This window comes from Dipodomys merriami, unplaced genomic scaffold (genome assembly GCF_024711535.1).
Source record: "Dipodomys merriami isolate MVZ:Mamm:240054 unplaced genomic scaffold, mDipMer1.0.p SCAF_477, whole genome shotgun sequence".
NCBI lineage: Eukaryota > Metazoa > Chordata > Mammalia > Rodentia > Heteromyidae > Dipodomys > Dipodomys merriami.
The window spans coordinates 49,838-70,517 of NW_027206043.1; the positions used below are offsets into that span (position 1 = coordinate 49,838).

At 59.6% G+C, this 20,680-nt stretch overlaps 1 protein-coding gene across 2 annotated transcripts; it reads left to right on the forward strand.

Annotated features, from left to right (window-relative positions):
* The first annotated feature begins 8,717 nt into the window (after positions 1 to 8,717).
* LOC138808767 (2-hydroxyacyl-CoA lyase 2-like) lies at positions 8,718 to 20,680 on the forward strand. Of its 2 annotated transcripts, none has more exons than XM_069994952.1 (16): positions 8,718 to 8,736; positions 9,123 to 9,286; positions 11,527 to 11,728; positions 11,834 to 11,961; positions 12,041 to 12,179; positions 12,755 to 12,866; positions 15,252 to 15,351; positions 15,640 to 15,737; positions 15,838 to 15,974; positions 18,074 to 18,208; positions 19,131 to 19,245; positions 19,353 to 19,522; positions 19,638 to 19,708; positions 19,793 to 19,864; positions 19,994 to 20,099; positions 20,232 to 20,680. In XM_069994952.1, the coding sequence occupies exons 2-16, from the start codon at positions 9,152 to 9,154 to the stop codon at positions 20,408 to 20,410; spliced, it is 1,899 nt and encodes a 632-aa protein (XP_069851053.1). In that variant the 5' UTR covers positions 8,718 to 8,736; positions 9,123 to 9,151; the 3' UTR covers positions 20,411 to 20,680. The 2 variants fall into 2 exon arrangements, with proteins under 2 accessions (XP_069851053.1, XP_069851052.1); XM_069994951.1 differs by having other exon boundaries at positions 8,726 to 8,809.

Here is a 20,680-nt window from a genome sequence, read left to right on the forward strand (position 1 = left end):
GAGGCAGGCACAGCTGGAGACTGGGGAATCGGACCTGGGAACTGTGGGTGTGAGCAGGCCCGGGAGCCCTCTCCCTTCCCTCTCGGGGAGGACGGGCCTTGCAGCACCTGTCATTAGTGTGGTTCAGTGCTGGGGGGTGCATCCTGGGGGGACCAGCAGCATGAGGGGGTGAGGGGTGTGTCTGTGACTGTCACTCCCACAGAACAGTCCCAATTAGTCCCTCAGCGCCACCTCCCTGGGGCTGAGGGTGGCAGACATACCCCCACCTCCCCAAGGGCTCCATTTTCCAAGAGGGAGAACCCCCCATGCCAGCATCCTGAGCCCCGAGGGGCTGGTTAGAGGCTGGGGACCCCTGGGGCAACAGCACCAGAGAACCCTGGGATATCAGGACCCGCACGCATCCCCCGCGCTGCCTGAGAAAGGCAGTGAGCCATGTCAGGAGAGATGCTGGGCTCGGCCCCCACCGATGGTGAGTGGGGCTCAGGGTGGAGAGGCCGCCATGGCCCAGGGCTGACTTGGACACAAGCAAGAGACCCCGGGGTGGACGCCTGCCCTGCCCAGACGATCATAAAATGATGATGATGATGATGATGATGATGATGATGGTGATGATGGTGATGATGATGATGATGGTGATGATGATGATGATGATGGTGATGGTGATGATGATGATGATGATGATGGTGATGTGATGATGATGATGATGATGATGATGATGATGATGATGATGGTGATGTGATGATGATGATGATGATGATGATGGTGATGATGGTGATGATGATGATGGTGATGATGGTGATGATGGTGATAGTGATGGTGATGATGATGATGGTGATGATGATGGTGATGTGGTGATGATGATGATGGTGATGATGATGATGATGATAGTGATTATGGTGATGATGGTGATGGTGATGATGACGGTGATAGTGATGGTGATGATGGTGATGATGACGGTGATAATGATGGTGATGTGATGATGGTGATGATGATGATGATGATGATGATGGTGATGATGGTGATGATGATGATGATGGTGATGATGGTGATGATGATGATGATGATGATGGTGATGATGATGATGATGATGATGGTGATGATGATGATGATGGTGATGATGATGATGATGATGATGGTGATGATGGTGATGATGATGATGATGGTGATGATGGTGATGATGATGATGATGATGATGGTGATGATGGTGATGATGGTGATGATGATGATGATGGTGATGGTGATGATGACGGTGATGATGATGATGATGGTGATGATGATGATGATGATGATGATGGTGATGGTGATGATGATGGTGATGATGGTGATGGTGATGATGGTGATAGTGATGGTGATGATGATGATGGTGATGAAGGCCAGAGAGAGAACTTTCAGATTGATTGTTCACCTGAAAACATCCAGGCAGTACTAGGATTGTCCGTGGATAGAATGTGCCAGAAAGGTATTCAATGTGTGTGTGTGTGTGTTGTTTAAAATTTTCATTTTGTTTTATATGTTGTGCCAGTCCCAGGACTTGAACTCAGGGCCTGGCTGTCTGGCTGGACTTTTTCATTCAAGGCTGGTTGTTCTACCCACTTGAGCCGCACAGCTCTACTCCCGGGTTCCTGCCTGATTCGTTGGATTTTTCTTTTTTGTTTTTGTTTTTTGTTGGTCATGGGGCTTGAACTCTGGGCCTGGGCGCTGTCCCTCAGCTCTTCAGTTCAAGGCAAGCGCTCTACCACTTGAGCCACAGCACCACTTCTGGTTTTCTGGTGGTTCATTGGAGCCTTTCCTGCCCAGGCTGGCTTTGAACTGCGATCCTCAGACCTCAGCCTCCTGAGCAGCTGGGATGACAGGCGTGACCACCAGTGCCTGGCCCAGCTGCCCTGTAAGAGGTGAGGGATCGGTCTGGGTGTGTCATTTCAGGCTGTGGTTATTTGGCGTGTTGTTTCTGGACAGAAAGCCACGGCCAGGAATGCGCGGTGGCGTGAAGGGAGTCACCTCAATGGAGAGGAAGAAAGGGGCGGGGAACAGAGGAAAGAGAGAGAGACAGGGAGCCTGGCGCTGGTGGCTCCCGCCTGTCATCCAGCGACTCAGGAGGCTGAGATCTGAGGATCGCAGTTTGAAGCCAGCCTGGGCAGGAAAGTCTATGAGATTCTTATCTCCCCAAAACGTTGGAAATGACGCTGTGGTGCAAGTGGTAGAGTACCAGCCTTGAGCAAAAGAAGCTCAGGGACAGTGCCCAGGCCCTGAGCTCAAGCCCTAACACTGGCACAATAAAAGAAATAGAGAGCCGGGAAGTATTGGGATTGGGGGGAAGGGGGGAGGCTGGGAAGGGATGTGAAGGGTAAACAAAGGAGGAGGCTGCAATGCTTGGTAAGAAATGTACGCATTATCCTGCCCATGTAATTGTAACTCCTCTGTACAGTATGTTCACAAATAAAATAAAATAAAATGAAAAAAAAAAAAGAAAAATAGAGAGCCGGTGCCGGTGGCTCACATCTGTCATCCTAGCTACTCAGGAGGCTGAGATATGAGGTTCATGGTTCAAAGCCAGCCTGGGCAGGAAAGTCTGTGAGACTCTTATCTCCAATAAACCACTTGAAAACCGGAAGTGGTGCTGTAGCTCAAGTGGTAGAGCGCTCGCCTTGAGCTGAAGAGCTGAGGGACAGCGCCCAGGCCCAGAGTTCAAGGCCACAACTGACCAAAAAAAAAAAAAAAAAGAGAGAGAGGAAATACACAAAAGAAGGAGGAGGTGGAGGAGGAGGCGGAGGAGGAGGAGAGAGAGAGAAAGAGCGAGAGAGAGCGAGCAGGAGCTGCAGCCCCGGCCTCTTGCTTTCCTTACCCCAGTCACTCCTCAGCCTTTCTGTTGACCTCAAGTATCTGGAACCCCCAAACATCAAACGATGACCCCTTCAGTGCATCCGCCATGAGAGTGTGGGGCCGGGTCCATCGCTCACCGCCAGCTCCCACTGGCCTTCACAGAGAAGAAGAAACCAAACCCCAACCACCCATTTCTCACCCTCAGCCACACACCATCACACACACACACCATCACACACACACCATCACACACACACACCATCACACACACACACCATCACACACACACACACCCCACACACACCATCACACACACACACCATCACACACACACCATCACACACACCATCACACACACACACCATCACACACACACACCATCACACACACACCATCACACACACACCATCACACACACACCATCACACACACCATCACACACACACACCATCACACACACACCATCACACACACACACACACACACACACACACACACACACACCATCACACACACACACACACACACACACCCTGGGCTGCTTTTGCTCGCAGCTGGCGCTCTGCCCCTGGAGCCGCAGCTCCGCTCCGGCTTTGTGCGGGACGATGGCGAGCAGCCTCTGGTGGCCTCTTCCCGCTCAGGTCTCCGCCCTCCAGCAGCTGCGGCTCCGGGCGCCGCCGTGCCCCCGCCAGGCCCTGGCTTTTCACCCTTTCCTCTCTGGGGACGGGACGGGGCTGGGGACGGGCTCGTGGGCCTCTCCCACCCCGGGACGCTCCGGCCCGCGCTCTCCGCCTTGACCCTCGTCGTCCACCTGGTGACCCTCGGCGGCCATCATCTCCATCCCCGATGCGGCCGGACCCCGCGCCCCCAGCCCGCCTCCTGCCCCCCCTCCGGCCCTGTCCGAGGCCTGTGACACGCGGGTCACCATCCCCGACGTGCCGGTCCGCTTGCTGGCGGCGGCCAGGCCATCTCCACCGCCGCCCGCCGGGCTCAGACGCTCTTCCTGGGCCTGGGCGCGGCCAGTGCTTCCTGCGGACCCTCCTGGGCCACGACGGCTCCGTGGCCCTCCGCCAGCCGCTGCGGCCCTCGGGCCTCGCGAGCGCGGCGTGGGCCTGGGCCTGGGGCCGCGGCCTAATGCTGCGGCTCCTCCGCGGCCCTGACCGAGGCCTCCACCGTCTCCTCCTCGCGCCCTTCCGCCGTGGGGCGCGGGGCGAGGCGCGCGGGGCGCGGGGCTGAGGCTCCGGGGGGCGCGGGGCGCGGGGCGAGGCGTGCGGGGCGCGGGGATGAGGCTCCGGGGTGCGCGGGGCGCGGTGTGAGGCGCGCGGGGCGCGGGGATGAGGCTCCGGGGTGCGCGGGGGCGAGGCGCGCGGGGCGCGGGGCGGGGCTCGCGGGCCCACTTCTCGCTGAGCGTGCTGGTGGCGCTGGCGTCCTTCCTGCTGTCCTCCTGTCCCGGGCGCCATCGCGGCCGCCGTGGTGCGCATCCCCTCCGCCCCGCGGCGCAAGGCCTGCTCCGCCTGCCGCGCACCTCGCCGTGGGGGCCGTCATCGACCTGCGGCCGGACGGCGGGGCCCGGCCGAGCAGGCCCGCCTGGGGGCCGTGCGCTACGCGGTGGTCACCCCGCTGCGGAACGAGGAGGCGCGCGTGGCCCTGGGCCGCCGGCGGCCGGGGACCGAGCCCCCGAGGGCCCGCTGGGGCCGGGCGGCCGGCGCGCAGCTCCCGTCCTCTCCGAGGCGCAGCCGGATCGGAACAACAATAATTTAAACGTCTCCCATTCCTTGCACTTGGAGGTGCAGGGAGGGGGGTCTGCAGTGACCGGCTCCTGCCAGGAGATGGCGCTGCGGAGACTGTGCGGCCTGCAGTGACCTGCGCGCGCCAGAAGAGGGCGCCGCGGAGACCTGCACCGTGGGAGCCAGGGGCCTGGAAGCCTCGAGTGACCCGCTCACGCCAGAGGGTGGCGCTGTGGAGACCTGTGCCGTGGGAACCCCGGGCTGGGCGGTCTGCAGTGACTGGCGAGCGCCAGGAGATGGCGCTGTGGTGATCTGCGCCCTGGGAACCAGGGGCCTGGCGGCCTGCAGTGACCGGTGCATGCTGGGGGATGGCGCTGCAGAGACCTGTGCCATGGGAACCCGGGGCTGGCAGTCTGCAGTGACCGGTGAGTGCCAGGAGACGGCGCTGCGATTTGCACCTTGGAACTAGGGGCCTGGAGGCCTGCAGTGACCGGCGAGTGCCAGGAGATGGCGCTGCGGAGATTTGCACCTTGGAACCAGGGGCCTGGAGGCCTGCAGTGACCAGTGCATGCTGGGGGATGGCGCTGTGGAGACCTGTGCCGTGGGAACCCCGGGCTGGGCGGTCTGCAGTGACTGGCGAGCGCCAGGAGATGGCGCTGTGGTGATCTGCGCCCTGGGAACCAGGGGCCTGGCGGCCTGCAGTGACCGGCGAGTGCCAGGAGATGGCGCTGCGGAGATTTGCACCTTGGAACCAGGGGCCTGGAGGCCTGCAGTGACCAGTGCATGCTGGGGGATGGCGCTGTGGAGACCTGTGCCGTGGGAACCCCTTGGCCAGGCGGTCTGCAGTGACCGGTGCATGCTGGGAGGTGGCGCTGCGGAGACCTATGCCGTGGGAACCCGGGGCTGGCAGTCTGCAGTGACCGGTGAGTGCCAGGAGATGGCGCTGTGGTGATCTGCGCCCTGGGAACCAGGGGCCTGGCGGCTTGCAGTGACCGGCGCATGCCGGGGGTGGCGCTGCGGGATCTGCACCCTGGGAACCAGGGGCCTGGCGGCCTGCAGTGACCGGCGCATGCCGGGGGTGGCGCTGCGGACACCTGTGCCGTGGGAACCCCGGCCTGGAGGTTGGTGGCCAGAGACGAGGCCCAGCTTGGCTTTCTCCTTTATTATTTTATTATTTTAGGTCATCCTATCTTACTGTTTTTATTTTATCCCTGAGTTCCTCAGCTCAAGGCGGGCGCTCTACCACTTGAGCCACAGCGCCACTTTGGTTTTCTGGTGGCTCATTGGAGATCAGAGTCTCATGGACTTTCCTGCCCGGGCTGGCTTTGAACCTAGATCCTCAGATCTCAGCTTCCTGAGTAGCTAGGATGACAGGCGGGAGCCACTGGCGCCCAGTTTGTCTCAAAATTTTATGCCCAGACTAGGCTCGAATCTCTGCTACCCAAGTAGCTAGAAGGACAGGCTTGGGCCGCCATGCCAGTCTGTGTCACTTTTATGGTTCACACTGAGCAGATGCAAGTTTTTGTTTTCGTTTTAATAGGAAGCCTTTATATTCCTTTCAAATTTGGAATCTGTGCGTTTATCGGTTACTAGAGAGTCTTCTGGCCTTGGTTCTGTGTTTCCCAAGAACACCTGGGGAAGACGGGTGTTTGTTTTTGCTGACTCCAGTGGAAATACCTGTTCAGCCCCTTCAGCCAGGCTGGGGCGGGTGCAGGTGGCTGGTGACTCAGTCTACCTGAGGGGGGGGGGCAGGCCCAGGTGATGTTGTGTTTGACTCATGGGTGGAAGGAACAGTTGGTGAACCCAGAAAGAGATCAAGGAGCTTTTGCTCCCAAAAAAAATCTGCATGTGGAGGCTGTGAAGGTGGCTCAGTGGTAGAGCGCTTGCCTTGCATGCATGAGACCCTGGGTTCGATTCCTCAGTACCACATAAGCAAAAGGAAAAAAGCCGGAAGTGGTGCTGTGGCTCAAAGTGGTAGAGCACTAGCCTTGCGCTGAAGAGCTCAGGGACAGCGCCCAGGCCCAGAGTTCAGGCCCCAAGCTGGGCTTGAACTGTAGAGATTCTCAGATCTCAGCCCTCTTGGTAGCTGGGATTACAGGCATGAGCCACTGCGCTCACTTGGCCTGTGTTTGGTCTTTGAGAATTGGCTTGTTATGTCCACGGTGCCTGCGATCCGAAGAGTGTAGTGTAGTGTAAGGTTTCTTGTTTCCATCTTCTTCAACGTTTGTTTTTTTCTTTCTCTGTGTGTGTGTGTGTGTGTGTGTGTGTGTTTCTTGTTAACAGCCCTTCTGATGGAATCTCTGTGTTTTGAATTGCATTTCCTGTATGACTAAAAATGTGCTATATGTATTTATAGATTTATTCTTAATCTGAAATGTTAGCTAAAGCCAGGCACTGGGGTGGCCTTGAATTTCAACCTCAGTCAAACAAAAAGTCTACATCTTTCAGACATTAGCACTTTTCTAATATGTCCAAGGTCCTGGGGTTGATCTTTGCCACCCTCATGCCCCCAGAAAAGAAAAAGAAAAATCTCTTTGAGAAATCCCTTTGAGGGTGGACTGGGTGTTGTGCGATCAGCTTGTGACCCGGCTGGAGAGGCACAGAAGTGAGTTCTGAAATGACTTTCATGTAACTCTGAAGCTGGGAGACTCCAGAGATGAAGGGCAAAGGTCATCAGCCCTTGAATTGGATCAAAGAAATTTGGCTGGGAACAGCCCAGTCGCCGATGCTTGGGGGGGGGGGGGCACAGGCTTGGCATCCACATCTTGTGCCAAACTCAGGGGGAATCTGCTACTATTTTCGTGGGTGGGGGGAGTTGGGCAATTTCCTCTCCATTCATGGGCCTTTATGAACTGCTCTTTGTAAAAGCTCTGCGGCTCAGACTGAGTCTTGTAAACACACTGAGTAAGTGGCTTGTTGGACATGTTTGACAGATCATCAAAGGAATTCTTTTATACCCTTTATTTATTTACTTTGTTTATTTGGTTTCTTTGTCGGTCATGGGGCCTGGGCGCTGTCCCTGAGCTCTGTGCTCAAGGAGAGTCACAGCTCCACTTCTGTTTTGTTTGTGCTGTCGGTCCTGGGGCCTGAACTCTGGGCCTGGGCGCTGTCCCTCAGCTCTTCAGCTCAAGGCGAGTGCTCTACCACTTGAGCCACAGCGCCACTTCCGGTTTTCTCTGCTCATGTGGGACTGAGGAATCGAACCCGGGGCGGGAGGCAGGTGCTCTCCCGCTGAGCCACCTTCCCAGCCCCCACTTCCGTTCTTCTTTTGAGTGGTTCATTGGAGATAAGAGTCTCAAGCAGTTTCCGGCCCAGGCTGGCTTTGAACCGCGATCCTCAGCTCTCAGCCTCCTGAGTGGCTGGGATGACAGCCGCCCGGCTAGGACTAAGTGTTTTTGTCGTCGTTGTGGCCGTGGTGTTGGTCCTGGGGCTCGAACTCGTGGCCTCGTGCTGTCGTTGGGCCTTTCCACCCACGGCTGACGCCCGACGAATGGAGCCACAGCTCCGCTTCTGGCTTTCTGCTGGGTCACCGAGGACAGTGTCGGGTGCTCTCCTGCCTGGGCTGGCTTCGAACCGCCACGCCCCGGGCCTCAGGCTCCGGGCGGCCTGGGTGGCAGGAGTGCGGGGCAGCCGGGCCCGCTCCCGGGGCGGAGCCACCAGGGGCGGGGCCTGGACAAGCCACGCCCACGGCGGGGTCTGGACAAGCCACGCCCACGGGCGGGCTGGCCTGGGGGCTGCGTTCCCGGGTGGCGGGAACTCACCCAGCGTGCTCACGGTGGACTCAGGCGGCGGCGGGCGGCGGGCTGTGGCCGGCGTGCACAGTGCAGGACACAGGGCGGGCTCAGATCCCGCGGCCCTGCCAGGCTGGCAAGGGAAAGGCCGAGGAAGCCGGCCTAGGCGGGGAGTCCTGACTACTGGAAGACGCCGCGAGGCCACGCCTTCCGGCTAAAAGAGAAAAGGGGCGAGGCTTGCAGCAGCAGCCAATGAGAAGTGAGGAGAAGGGCGGGGCTTGCATGACAAGCAGCCAGTCAACACAGGCGGGCGAGCCGGGCGTGGCTCCCGCTCTGCGCAAGCGTAGAACGACTACGGGGGCGCGTTTGCGCCAACCAGGTCCAGTGTAGAGGCGCGTGCCGGGTCACGTGACGCCAAGGGCGCGCGCAGAAGTCCGCGGCGTTCGGGGCCGTTTCCTGTAGGTGATGGCTGGAGGGCCGTGGGGGCCCGAGCTTGCGAAAGCATCTTGACGCTCTGGGGTTCAGAGTCAGGTTCGGGGAGCGGGGTTCACCCCAGGGCAGCCGGCCCGGGGCGGGGCTGGGCCTCGCACCTCCTGATGACGACACGCGGAGGGGGGGCTCCCTGTTTGGATGCCTGTGTGATTGCGTGCGCCCGCGGGTGACGTCAGGGGGCGGGGCCGGCGGGGCTCTCGGCAGAGCCTGGAAGCCCGGCGAGAGGGCGTGGCTCGTCACAGTGGGGGCGTGGCTTGTCCGCGGAGGGGGCGGGGCGGGGGCGGGGCGGGGCCGAGGGGCCGTGCCCTCTTCCGGTTGAGATAATTGCTCTCGGGTGCGGGCCGGGGCGCAGGGCGCGCTCCTTCCCTCAGGTCCGGCCTCATGGAGAACCCCGCGGCCGCGGCCCCCGCCGCGGACCCCTCCCCGGTGTTCCTGCTCCTGTCGTTCGGGACGCTGGTGGCCGCCCTGCTGGGCGCCGCTCACCGCCTGGGGCTCCTCTACCGGCTGATGCACAAGGTGCCAGGGCCGGGGAGAGGGGGGGGAGGCGGGCTGCGGGGAGGGAGGAGCCAAGACCCACAAAACTCCAAAACACCGCACACCGCGCACCGCACACCGCGCCTCCGAGAGAGCCCGGGGCGGGCTGCCAGCCCGGCCCGGCCCGAGGGCGTCCCCACGCCGCTGGACTTCAACCCCGCTCAGCGATCCCGGAAGCCGCGGGCGCTGCCCTCGCCCCCGCCCCCGGCCGGGGTCACAGAGTTTGGGGTCACTCTCCTTCCCCCTCCCCAACCCCCCCTCCCGCTGCCAAGGGTCCTGCGGCCCATCCACTCAGGATCGGGGCGGATCGTCTCACCCAACCCCCGTGCCAGGTCACGTTAGGTACCGGTTATTTCCCCGTTCTTATTTCCACAAGGGGGAAACCAAGCCCCAGAAAGGTCAAGGATGGGTCTGACCCCCAGGTGATCTGCTTGGGGAAGAGCTTTTGATCCGAGATGAAAAGTCAATGAGTAAAAATCAAGCCCAGGCGCGCCTGTCATCCTCGCTCCCCAGGAGGCTGAGATCCTGAAGCCCAGCCCCGGGGCAGAAAAGTCCCATGTGAGACTCTTATCTCCAATAAACCAGAAGTGGCACTCTGGCGCCAAGTGGTACAGCGCCAGCCTTGGGGGAAGGAGCTCAGGGACCAGGGCCCAGGCCCAGAGTTCAAGCCCCACAATCCATGAAACAAGAGAAATTTACCTCCAGTGCTTGCTCTCTAGTCGGGGTCAAAACCAGAGCTCAGGCATTCGTTCTTGCTGAGGGTGACAACGAGGGCTGGATGCTCATGGCTGTCTCTGCCAAGCAGATGCCTTCCTGCCAGGCACGCGGCTGGCAGCCTGACAGCAGGGCATGCCCAGCAGAGCCAGAGACAGGCAGGTAAGTAAGGCTTGAGTGAGCAGTCGGGTAGTCAGGCCCTGCGGGGACAGGAGTTAGCAACATTGCCCTCTGAGCTCTGGCCCAGCCCCCTGGGCCGGTGAGGATTCACCTTCTCTTTCTTCTTCCTGGTCTCCCCAACATCTCTGGGGAGGAGGCAGGTATGAGGCCCTTGAGAATGTGGGTTCTATCGGACTGTCCATCTTGCTTAGGGAAGTCAAGTCTTATCCTTAGCCACGGGAGGGAATAAAATGCCCAAAGATTGATACCATCTCGTCCTCTGATCTGGAACCTAGAATATTGTGGGGGTATGTCTCTAGCCAACACCCACATTCTCCAGGCCCCCCCTTCTCTTGGAGGGGTGGTACCGGGGATTGAACTCAGGGTCTTGAGCTGGAACTTGAACCTCCCCACCACCCCCTTTTTGGCTGTCAACATTTTTCAGGTAGTTATTGTTCAGGTAGGGTCTCATGATTGTGTCCAGGGCCAGAGCCACACCGCGATCCTCCTCTCTACCCACCCATGTCACCGGGGTTGCAGGTGTTCCTCACCAAGCCCAGCTTATTGGTGTGAGGTGTGGTCTTGCTCAGGTTTAGTCTAGGCTAGCCTTGAAATGTGAACTCGTCTCTGGGATTACAGGTGTGTGAGCTGCCAAGCCTGGCTTTGATTTTTCTTTCTCTCTCCCTGCCCCTACTCTTTTGGCCGAATGGGTTTGAACCCAGGACCTGTGGGGTGCTCATATTCTTCTAATGCTTTTTGCTTTGGTTATATTTTGAGATAAGGCCTGACTTTGCTCTGGCTGGCCTCAAACCATGTTCCTCCCAATTTTAGCCTCCTCTGTAATTTAGAGTAACACGCGTGCTGTGGGGCTCCGCTGTCATCTGAGAACAGGCCTTGTGAACTTACTTTTGCCTGAGCTGGCTTTGAGCAGTGATCCTCTTAATCTCAGCCTCTTGAGTAGCTGGAATCACAGGCGTGAGCCTGCATGTCAGATAGGCTTCACTTTTATTTATTTACTTTTGGTTCTCCTATTGGGGCATGAACTCAGGGCCTTGTACTTGAAGCTGGTGTTCTACCACTTGAGCCACAGTTCCACTTTGGCTTTTTGCCGGCCCACCGGAGAAAAGAGTGTCACAGGCCTTCCTGCCCAGGCTGGCTTCCAACAGTTGATCCTAGATTTCAGCCTCCTGTGTAGCTGGAATTAGAGGTATGAGCTGGTGGCTCATACCTGTCAGTTCTGCGTTTGGTGGAGCTGGGCTTTCCACACTGCCTTCTGCTTACCAGGCAGGCGCTCAACCCCTTGAACCAGGCCCCCTGACCATGGGCCCCACTCCCACCCCTTCGTGCAGGTGGACAAGGCGAGCATCCGGCATGGTGGAGAGAGTGTGGCGGCCGTGCTCCGGGCCCACGGCGTGCGCTTTGTCTTCACGCTGGTCGGGGGCCACATCTCCCCACTGCTCGTGGCCAGCGAGAAGCTGGGCATCCGTGTGGTGGACACACGACACGAGGTGACCGCCGTCTTTGCCGCGGACGCAGTGGCCCGCCTGACAGGTGAGGGCGTTGCTGTGGCGTGGGGACCCCCGGGGGGCTGGGAGGAAAGGGGGGGAGGGCAGTCGGCGGGCCGGGAGCAGACGGTGACCCGAGTCTGTGGTCCAGGGACGGTGGGCGTGGCCGCGGTGACCGCGGGCCCGGGCCTCACCAACACGGTGACGGCGGTGAAGAACGCGCAGGTGGCTCAGTCTCCCGTCCTGCTCCTGGGAGGGGCGGCCAGCACGCTGCTGCAGGTGCGTGGTCCCCTGGGGCTTGGGAGGGGGCTCCTGGGGCTCAGGTGGTAAGTGTGGGGGACTCTCCCTTCTCCACCAGAAACGGGGTGCCCTCCAGGCTATCGACCAGATGTCCCTGTTCCAGCCACTCTGCAAGTTCTGTGCATCTGTCCGGAGGGTGCGGGATATCGTGCCCACCCTGCGGGCTGCCATAGCTGCCGCCCAGTCGGGCACCCCAGGTGAGGGTGGCTGGGCAGTGGGCAGGCCGGGGGGCCCGGGAGGGGGTCTGCCGGAAGTGAGGGGGGCCGGGCAGTGGGCAGGCCGGCGGGCCCGGGGGAGCTGCCGGAGGTGAGAGGGGCTGGGCAGTGGGCAGGCCGGGGGCCCGGGCGGGCTGCCGGAGGTGAGGGGTCCGGGGGGCTGCCAGAGGTGAGGGGGGCTGGGCAGTGGGCAGGCCGGGGGCCCGGGTGGGCTGCTGGAGGTGAGGGGTCCGGGGGGGGCTGCCGGAGGTGAGGGGGCCCGGGGGGGATGCTGCTGGAGGTGAGGAGGCTGGGCAGTGCGCAGGCCGGGGGCTCGGGGGGGCTGCCGAAGGTGAGGGGTCTGGGGGGGCTGCCAGAGGTGAGGGGTCTGGGGGGGCTGCCGGAGGTGAGGGGGCCCGGGGGGGAGGCTGCTGGAGGTGAGGGGTCCAGGCAGTGTGCAGGCCGGGGGCTCGGGGGGGCTGCCGGAGGTGAGGGGTCCGGGGGGGGGCTGCCGGGGGTGAGGGGTCCGGGGGGGCTGCCGGAGGTGACGCAGGCACGGCCCCTCCCTGTCCCTGCAGGCCCCGTGTTTGTGGAGCTGCCCCTCGACGTGTTGTACCCTTACTACATGGTCCAGAAAGAGACGATTCCTGCACAGGTGCCCAAAGGCCTCATGGGTCGTGTGGTCCTCTGGTGAGTGGAGCCATCCCCCCACACCCTTCTCCCTCCCCGCAGCCAACCGGGGTGAAAAGTGGTCCAGGTAGAGAAGGAACAGCATGTGCAAAAGTCCGGAGGTTGGAGTGAACCTTGGTGGATTGAAAAACCAATAAGGTTATGGCAGCAGATGAGTGGAGTCAGTGACTGAGCTCAGAACAGCACTCCTTCCCTTCCTTCTCCTCTACCTTCCTCCTTCTCTTCCTATTCTTTCTTTCCTCCCCCTGACCCCAACCTGGGGGCTTGAACTCAGGCCCTGGGTGCTGTTGCTGAGCTCTTCTTTTGCTCAAGGTTAGTATTCGACCACTTTGAGCCACAGCTCCACTTCTGATTTTTTGGTGGTTAATTGGAGGTAAGAGTCTCATGGATTTTCCTCCTGGGCTGGCCTTGAACTGTGATCCTCAGATCTCAGCTTTCTGACTAGCTGGGAATAGAGGTATGAGCCACCAGCTTCTTTCTTTCTTTTTTTTTTGGGGGGGGGGGACGGGGGAGCATATCTTATTGGAGCTTGAACTCAGGGCCTAGCTTGTTACCCTTTAGATTTTTTTTGCACAAGGCTAGCACTCTGCTACTCGAGCCACAGCTCTACTTCTGCCCCTTTGGGTGGTTACTGAGAGATAAGAATCTCATGGGCTTTCCCTGCCCATGCTGACTTGGAACTGGCATCCTCAGATCACAGCTTTCTGAGAAGCTAGGATTGCAGGTGTGCACCACAGGCTCCTGGCTCTCTCTCTTCTTTTTGCTCTCCCTCGGCCTCTTCCCTTTGTCCATCCTCCTTTCTCTTTCTATATATGTAGTAAGCACCAGCTGTGCCCCAGATTCCAGGCCGGCCATAGGGTGACACTGGTGAGGAAGACATTTGGGTCCCCGTGTCCGGGGGTGTGGGCCGTGCTCCGGCTGAAGGCTGACGTTAGCAGGAGCCACTTGCTGTCCATGCCCTCAGCCTCTCCTCACCCTGTCCCCGCCCCTCCTGCCCCTCCCTGGCCCTCAGGAGGCCTCATTTCCCTGTAGTCTGGGCTCCTCTCCATCTGCCCTTGGCCTCCTTGGCCTTTCTCTATGCAACTGTAGGCGTTTGCCTCTGGGTCAACTCTTCTGCCAGTGCCCACGTGCCTACCTTCCCAGGTTAAACGTGCCTTGAAGGCCAGCCTGGGCTGGATTCGTGTGTGCATCCAGGGCATCCACACAGGGCCTTTGGGAAACTCAGGATTCTGTAACACGAACTCTGGCCTTGCACTTGCTAGGGCCGTGAACCAGTGCCCTGCCCGCCCAGCCCTGGCTGAGCCACGCCCCTCGGCAGAGCCACGCCCATGCCCCAGCTGGGCGGAACCATGCCCTTGACGAGCCACGCCCCTCTACAAAGACCACACCCCCACAGATAAGCCACACCTCTACTGTTGAGCCACGGCCCCACCTCTGGGCCAGGCCCACTGGAGCCCAGTCCCACACCTTCCCCATCCAGGAAGCCACGCCCATATCACCAAGGCCACACTCCCAAGTTAGGCCACACCCCCGTCTGAAGTCCAGCCCTCCCAGCTGAGCCACGCCCCAGTCCTCCCTCAAGGAGCTTTTTACATTTATTTTTATTATTTTTTATTTTTCATCAGTCCTGGGCTTGAACTCTGGGCCTGGGCTCTGTCCCTGAGCTTTTTCGCTCAAGACGAGTAGCTCTACCACTTTGAGCCACAGTTCCACTTCCAGTTTTCTGGTGGTTCATTGGAGATAAGAGTCTCATGGACTTCCCTGGCCTTGCTGGCTTCGAACTATGATCCTCAAATCTCAGCCTCCTGAGTAGCTAGGATGACTGGTGTGAGCCACCAGTTGGCAAGGAGCCTTTTAAAAAACTTCACGTGCTAGGGATGGAGTCGCGCTCTGTCTGTAGGCCTCGACCACTGCTCACAGTGAACCTTAAGATCTAAATGGGCTGAGAGTAGACCTTTGGGGGGCATTCTACAGCGGGAGAAGCTCAGAGGGGCGCTGTCACCTGCCTACTGCCCCACAGCTGGGATGGGGCCCAGACGGCCGGAGCCCGTCTGTCTGACCCTCCTCTCCACCCTCAGCTCCTGGATTCCCCTGTTAACACTGGCAGAGTGCTTCCTCCCTGCTCTGTGCCAGCGGCTCCCGCCTGTCATTCCAGATACTTAGGAGGCTGAGATCTGAGGATCAGTAGTCCAAAGCCAGCCGGGCCAGGGAAGTCCCTGAGACTCTTGATCTCCAATGAACCACCAGCAAACTGGAAGTGGCGCCATGGCTCAAGTGGTAGAGCGCTCACCTTGGACTGAAGAGTTCAGGGACAGCGCCCAGTCCCAGAGTTCGAGCCCCACGACTGACAAAAAAAAAAGTGCTTCCTTCCTGTCTCACGCCCAGGTACTTAGAGAACTGCCTGGCCAACCTGTTTGCGGGTGCCTGGGAGCCTCAGCCTGAGGGGCCTCTGCCCCTGCACATCCCCCTGGCGCCCTCCCAGCAGGTGAGCGACCTGTGGTCCTGCCCACCCTCTCCCTCAGTCGGGCCTGGGTGTGAGCTGGTCCTGGGGAGTGAACTCGGTGTGGATGCCGTCCCTTCCTTACTCACTCACGGCTTGCTCTCTACCGCTTGAGCCACAAGTCTCACTTTTCCACGTTTTGGTGGCTGATGGGAGATAGGAAACTCACGAACTTCCAGATCGCATCCTCCAGAGTTGCTCGGGTTACAGGCTTGGCCCGGGAGTAGGGGGGTGGGGGGAGGGCTGTGCTCGATCTCGAACCTCTCGTCCCAGGTTCAGCGCTGTGTGGAAATCGTGAGCCGGGCCAAGAAGCCCCTGCTGGTGATGGGCAGCCAGGCCCTGCTGCCCCCGACGCCCGCTGCCCGGCTGCGGTGAGAGCCTCGGCTCTGTCCCTCCCATGCCCTGCCTGGTCCCTGGGGTTCTCGCACCCCAGGGCCACACGCTGATCTTTGCCCTGCCTGGACTCCATAGGGCTGCCGTGGAGACCCTAGGTGTCCCCTGCTTCCTGGGAGGGATGGCGCGGGGGCTGCTGGGTAAGAACCACCCCCTTCACATCCGGCAGAACCGTGGTGCTGCCCTGAAGAAAGCCGATGTGGTCATCCTGGCAGGTGAGCGTCCGTCTCCTCCCGCCTCCCCCCTGCCACCCTGCCCCTCCTCCTCGCTGGGGCCCACCCTCCCTCTCTTCCCCAAGGGGGACACGTGTGTGGTGACACACGTGACATGATGTGCTTTGAGAGCCGCCACATGCCCCGAGAGCTGTGTCTGAGCTCTGACTGTGTCCACACCCGCTCCCACGAACCCTCATGTATCCCTACGGACAGGACCCTGGGATAGACACATGGCTGGGCGCTGGGTGATCTCGCTGTCGTGAACTGATATCACAGCATCCGTTTCAGAAGCCAGCGGGCCACCACCCCACTCGCTGGCTTCGCCCGAGCGGCCAGGCAAATATCTGTGTGTTCCATCCTCCCCCAAAGTGTCTCGAAATGGCTGGGTGCTAGTGGCTCACGCCTGTCATCCTAGCTACTCAGGAGGCTGAGATCTGAGGATCGTGGTTCAAAGCCAGCCCGGGCAGGAAAGTCCCTGTGAGACACTTATCTCCAATGAACCACCAGAAAACCAGAAGTGGCGCTGTGGCTCAAAGTTGGTAGAGTGCTTGTCTTGAACAAAAAAAGGCTTAGGGACAGTGCCCAGGCCCTGAGTTCAAGCCCCAGGACTGATCCAAAAAAAAAAAAAAAAGTAAGTCATTTTATGGAGTGGGACTATAATTAGCTTTTCCAAACTCAGTGGCTTACAAAACATTTATTATTACTATGTTTTTAGACTTTTTTCCCCTCTCTTTTTGGTGTTTCTAGAGTTTGAACTCAGGGCCTTTTTTGATTGGTAAGACAGGAACTTAATCACTTTTGGGGGGGGTGGAAGGGGGGGGCTTGAACTCCAGGCCTGGGCACTGTCCCTCAGCTCTTCAGCTCAAGGCAAGCGCGCTCTACCGCTTGAGCCACAGCGCCACTTCGGTTTTCTGAGTGGTTTATTGGAGATAAGAGTCTCATGGACTTTCCTGCCCGGGCTGGCTTTGAACCATGATCCTCAGATCTCAGCCCCCTGAGTAGCTAGGATGACAGGCATGAGCTACCGATGCCCATCGAACTTAATCACTTGAAGTGCTACTCTGGTACTCAGGACACGTGTATGATTACTTAAGACCTACCAACATGGTCAGGCATAGTGTCTCATGCATGTAATCCCAGCTATGTGGGAGGTGGAAATGGAGAGGCTTGTCATTCATTCGAGGTCAGCCTGGGCTAACAGAGAGCCAAGATCCCCTGTCAACAGAGAACCCAGGCATGTTGGTCCATACATGGGATTCCAGTTACATGGGAGGCTGTAGGCAGGAGGATTGTGAACGTCGGTTGCCCTGTTCACAGGATGAGACCCCATTTGGAATATTAAAGAAAAAAAAAAGGGGGGGAGGGTTAGGGTTTGTGGCTCAAGAGGTAGAACTGTGTGCCAGCCAAGCACTTAGACCCTGAGTTCAAATCCCTCCTTTCCTTCCCTCCCTCCTCTCCTTCCTTCCCTCTCTCCCTCCCTCCTTCCTTCTTTCCTTCCTTCCTTCCCTCCCTCCTTCCCTCCTTCCCTCCCTCCCTCCTTCCTTCCCTCCCTCCTTCCTTCCTTTTTTCCTTCCCTCCTTCCCTCTCTCCCTCCCTCCTTCCTTCTCTCCCTCCCTCCCTTCCTTGGTGCCAAGGCTTTAGCAGGTGGGGACATGGTCATCTCCAGTTCTTGAAGCCTCTTGAGGTCTGGCCTCAGAAACGTCACACTGTGGTTTGTGCCACATTCTCCTTTTTTTTGGGGGGGGGAGCGGGCAGCCCCAGGGCTGGAACTCAGGGCTGGGCGCTGCCCCTAGTGTTTTCACTCCCGGCGTCTCTTCCTTGGGTGGTTCACTGGAGATGAGAGTCCCAAGGGCTTTTCCTGCCAGGGCTGCTTTGACCTCAGTCCTCGGTCCTCGGCCCTTAGCCTCCCTCGTAGCTAGGATGACAGGCGGGAGCCCCGGGCCTCCAGGTTGTGAGTCCGAGCCACTCCCGAGGCAAAGAGCCACAGAGCCGGCCGCGGGCGGCTCAGGTGCCAGGATGGGTGGGAACGGGGACTCCGTGGGCGCCCGTGGATCTGAAGGGAGGCCCTCCTCCACCACCGACGCCTGTGCTCGCCCCAGGAGCTGTGTGTGACTTCCGCCTCTCCTACGGCCGCATCCTCAGCCGCAGGAGCCGGATCATCGTGGTGAATCGGAACCGCGCTGACATGCTGCTCAACTCCGACATCTTCTGGAAACCTCAGGAGGCTGTCCAGGGTGTGTGCCAGGCCTTCGCCCCGCCCCTCGGTCATCCGGGCAGCTCACCCTCAGGGCTGGCGGTGAGGGTGGGGTGGGGTGGGGGCTCCTGGGGATGGCCCCACCCTTGCCGTCCACAGGTGCACTCAGACCCGAGCCTCCCATCCATGCTGCCTCTCCCCATTTCACGCTGAGGGCGTGGCCAGCTGTCAGACCCCGATTGCCAGTGAACCACCACAATGCCAGACGTGGCGCTGTAGCTTAAGTGGTAGAGCGCCCACCTTGCACAAAGGAGCTCAGAGACAGCGCCCAGGCCTTGTGCCCAAGCCCAGAACATTCGCGTCCCATATGCAGGGCCCTGGGTTCTAGCTCCAATAAGTTGGGGTGGTCGTTTCTCTGCTTGGATGACACGAGCCCCATCTACCGGCTTTAGTGTTGGATGTTTCCCAGGAGAGCTTTGTGTCTCCCTTGGGAACTTGCCTGGTGGTGGCGCTGTGGTTTTTGTTCCTTTGTGCCAGTCCTGAGGCTTGAACTCAAGTACTGTCCCTGGGCTCAAGGGTGGCACTCTACCACTTGATCCACACTTCCACTTCTGCTTTTCTTATCTGGTTCATTGGCCATAAGCGTCTCATGGACTTTGCTGCCTGGGCTGGCTTTGAACCTTCATCCTCAGATCCTGGCCTCCTAAGTAGCTGGGATGACAGGATGGGAGTCAGCAGCTCCCCCAGGGAACTGTTTTTATCAGCCTAACAGAGACCAACTTGACAGGACTTGGGGATCTGGACTGTACCCCGAGCCTCCCATTTCCCTTGCCTTGCCCATCAGGCTGGCCCTCCCGGGTCCTCACGGGCTCTGGGTACCTCTGGCCTCCATGGCCTCCCGAGTGCTTTTGTTTGGACTTGGCTGTTGGCCTCCTGCTGAGCTGCCCCCTTCCCTTCCCCAGGCGACATAGGCTCCTTCATGCTGAAGCTGGTGGAAGGCCTTCAGGGCCAGACGTGGGCTCCGGACTGGCTGGAGGAGCTGCGGGAAGCCGATCGGCACAAGGAGCAGACCTTCAGGTGGGTGTGGATGTGCGCGTGCATGCGTGTGTGCGTGCATGTGTGTGTGTGTGCGTGCGCGCCCAGAGCTTGCCGCCAGCCCTGCTCACCTCTGCCATCTATCCCAGGGAGAAGGCAGCCATGTCTGTGGGCCAGCACCTGAACCCCGTGCGGGTGTTGCAGGCCGTGGAGGAAGCGCTACCTGACAACGCCTTGCTTGTGGTGGACGGCGGGGACTTTGTGGCCACCGCCGCCTACCTGGTGCAGCCCCGCGGGCCTCTGCGCTGGCTTGACCCTGGTTAGGGATGGCCCATGCAGGGGTGGGGAGGGGGGAGGGCAGCTTGCCTGGCTGGACCATCCCCGTGGATGTGGATGCCCATGCCCATGTGTGTGTGTGTGTTTTGTCCCTCTAGGGGCCTTTGGGACTCTGGGAGTTGGTGCAGGGTTTGCACTTGGGGCCAAGCTGTCCCAGCCGGATACGGAGGTGAGGCACTGGATGTGGGAGCCTTGCAGCTCTCCGGTCCGGGAATCCCCCTAACCGCCCTGGTCCCCCCTCCCCCCTTACCAGGTCTGGTGCCTGTTTGGGGATGGAGCCTTTGGCTACAGCCTCATGGAGTTCGATACGTTCGTCAGACACAAGGTGACTGAGCTGCTGCCCCCCATTCTGGAAGATGTGGTGGCGCGGTGCGGGAGGGGGGGTGCCGAGGGTGGGGGAGGGCTCTTGCCCTCGGGCTGCCCACAGCCTGGCCTTTTTTTTTCTTTCTTGTAGATCCCAGTGATGGCCTTGGTAGGGAATGATGCAGGCTGGACCCAGATCTCCAGAGAGCAGGTGCCCAGACTGGGCAGCAACGTAGCCTGCGGCCTAGCCTACACGGGTGAGGGCTCTCAGTGGAGTTGTGGGAGTGGAGGGATCTGTTTCAGGCCCAGCTGGATGTCTGTTCCTCTCCTGGGCCGACTTCATGGGGGCTGGAGCTCTGCTGCCATCTGACTTTTGCCTCTTCTTTCAGATTATCACAAGGCAGTCATGGGTCTGGGGGCCCGGGGCTTGCTGCTGTCAGGGAAGAGTGAGGACCAGGTCGCCGAGGTGCTGCGTGAGGGCCAACGGCAGTGCCGGGATGGCCACCCAGTCGTGGTCAACATCCTGATTGGGAGGACGGACTTGCGCGATGGCTCCATTTCCTTGTAGGGACTCCCGGGGCTGGTGTGCCTGGCTCCCTGCTCCTGGACTCTGCTCAGCTGGTTTGGAGTCTTATCCCTGTGGGATCTGGACCTAGTCCGGAAGCTGCAGTGACTCGACAACCCTCCCTAGAGGGAGCTGGTGGGATCAGAACTCAGAGAAACACCTGGCAGCCCTGGAGAGCTTTGGGCCCTTGTCTCTACAGACCTGACCGTCCCCTTTCTTCTTATCTGAATAAATCCCCTCCAGCTCATAAGGGCCCAAGGACTCAGACACAAA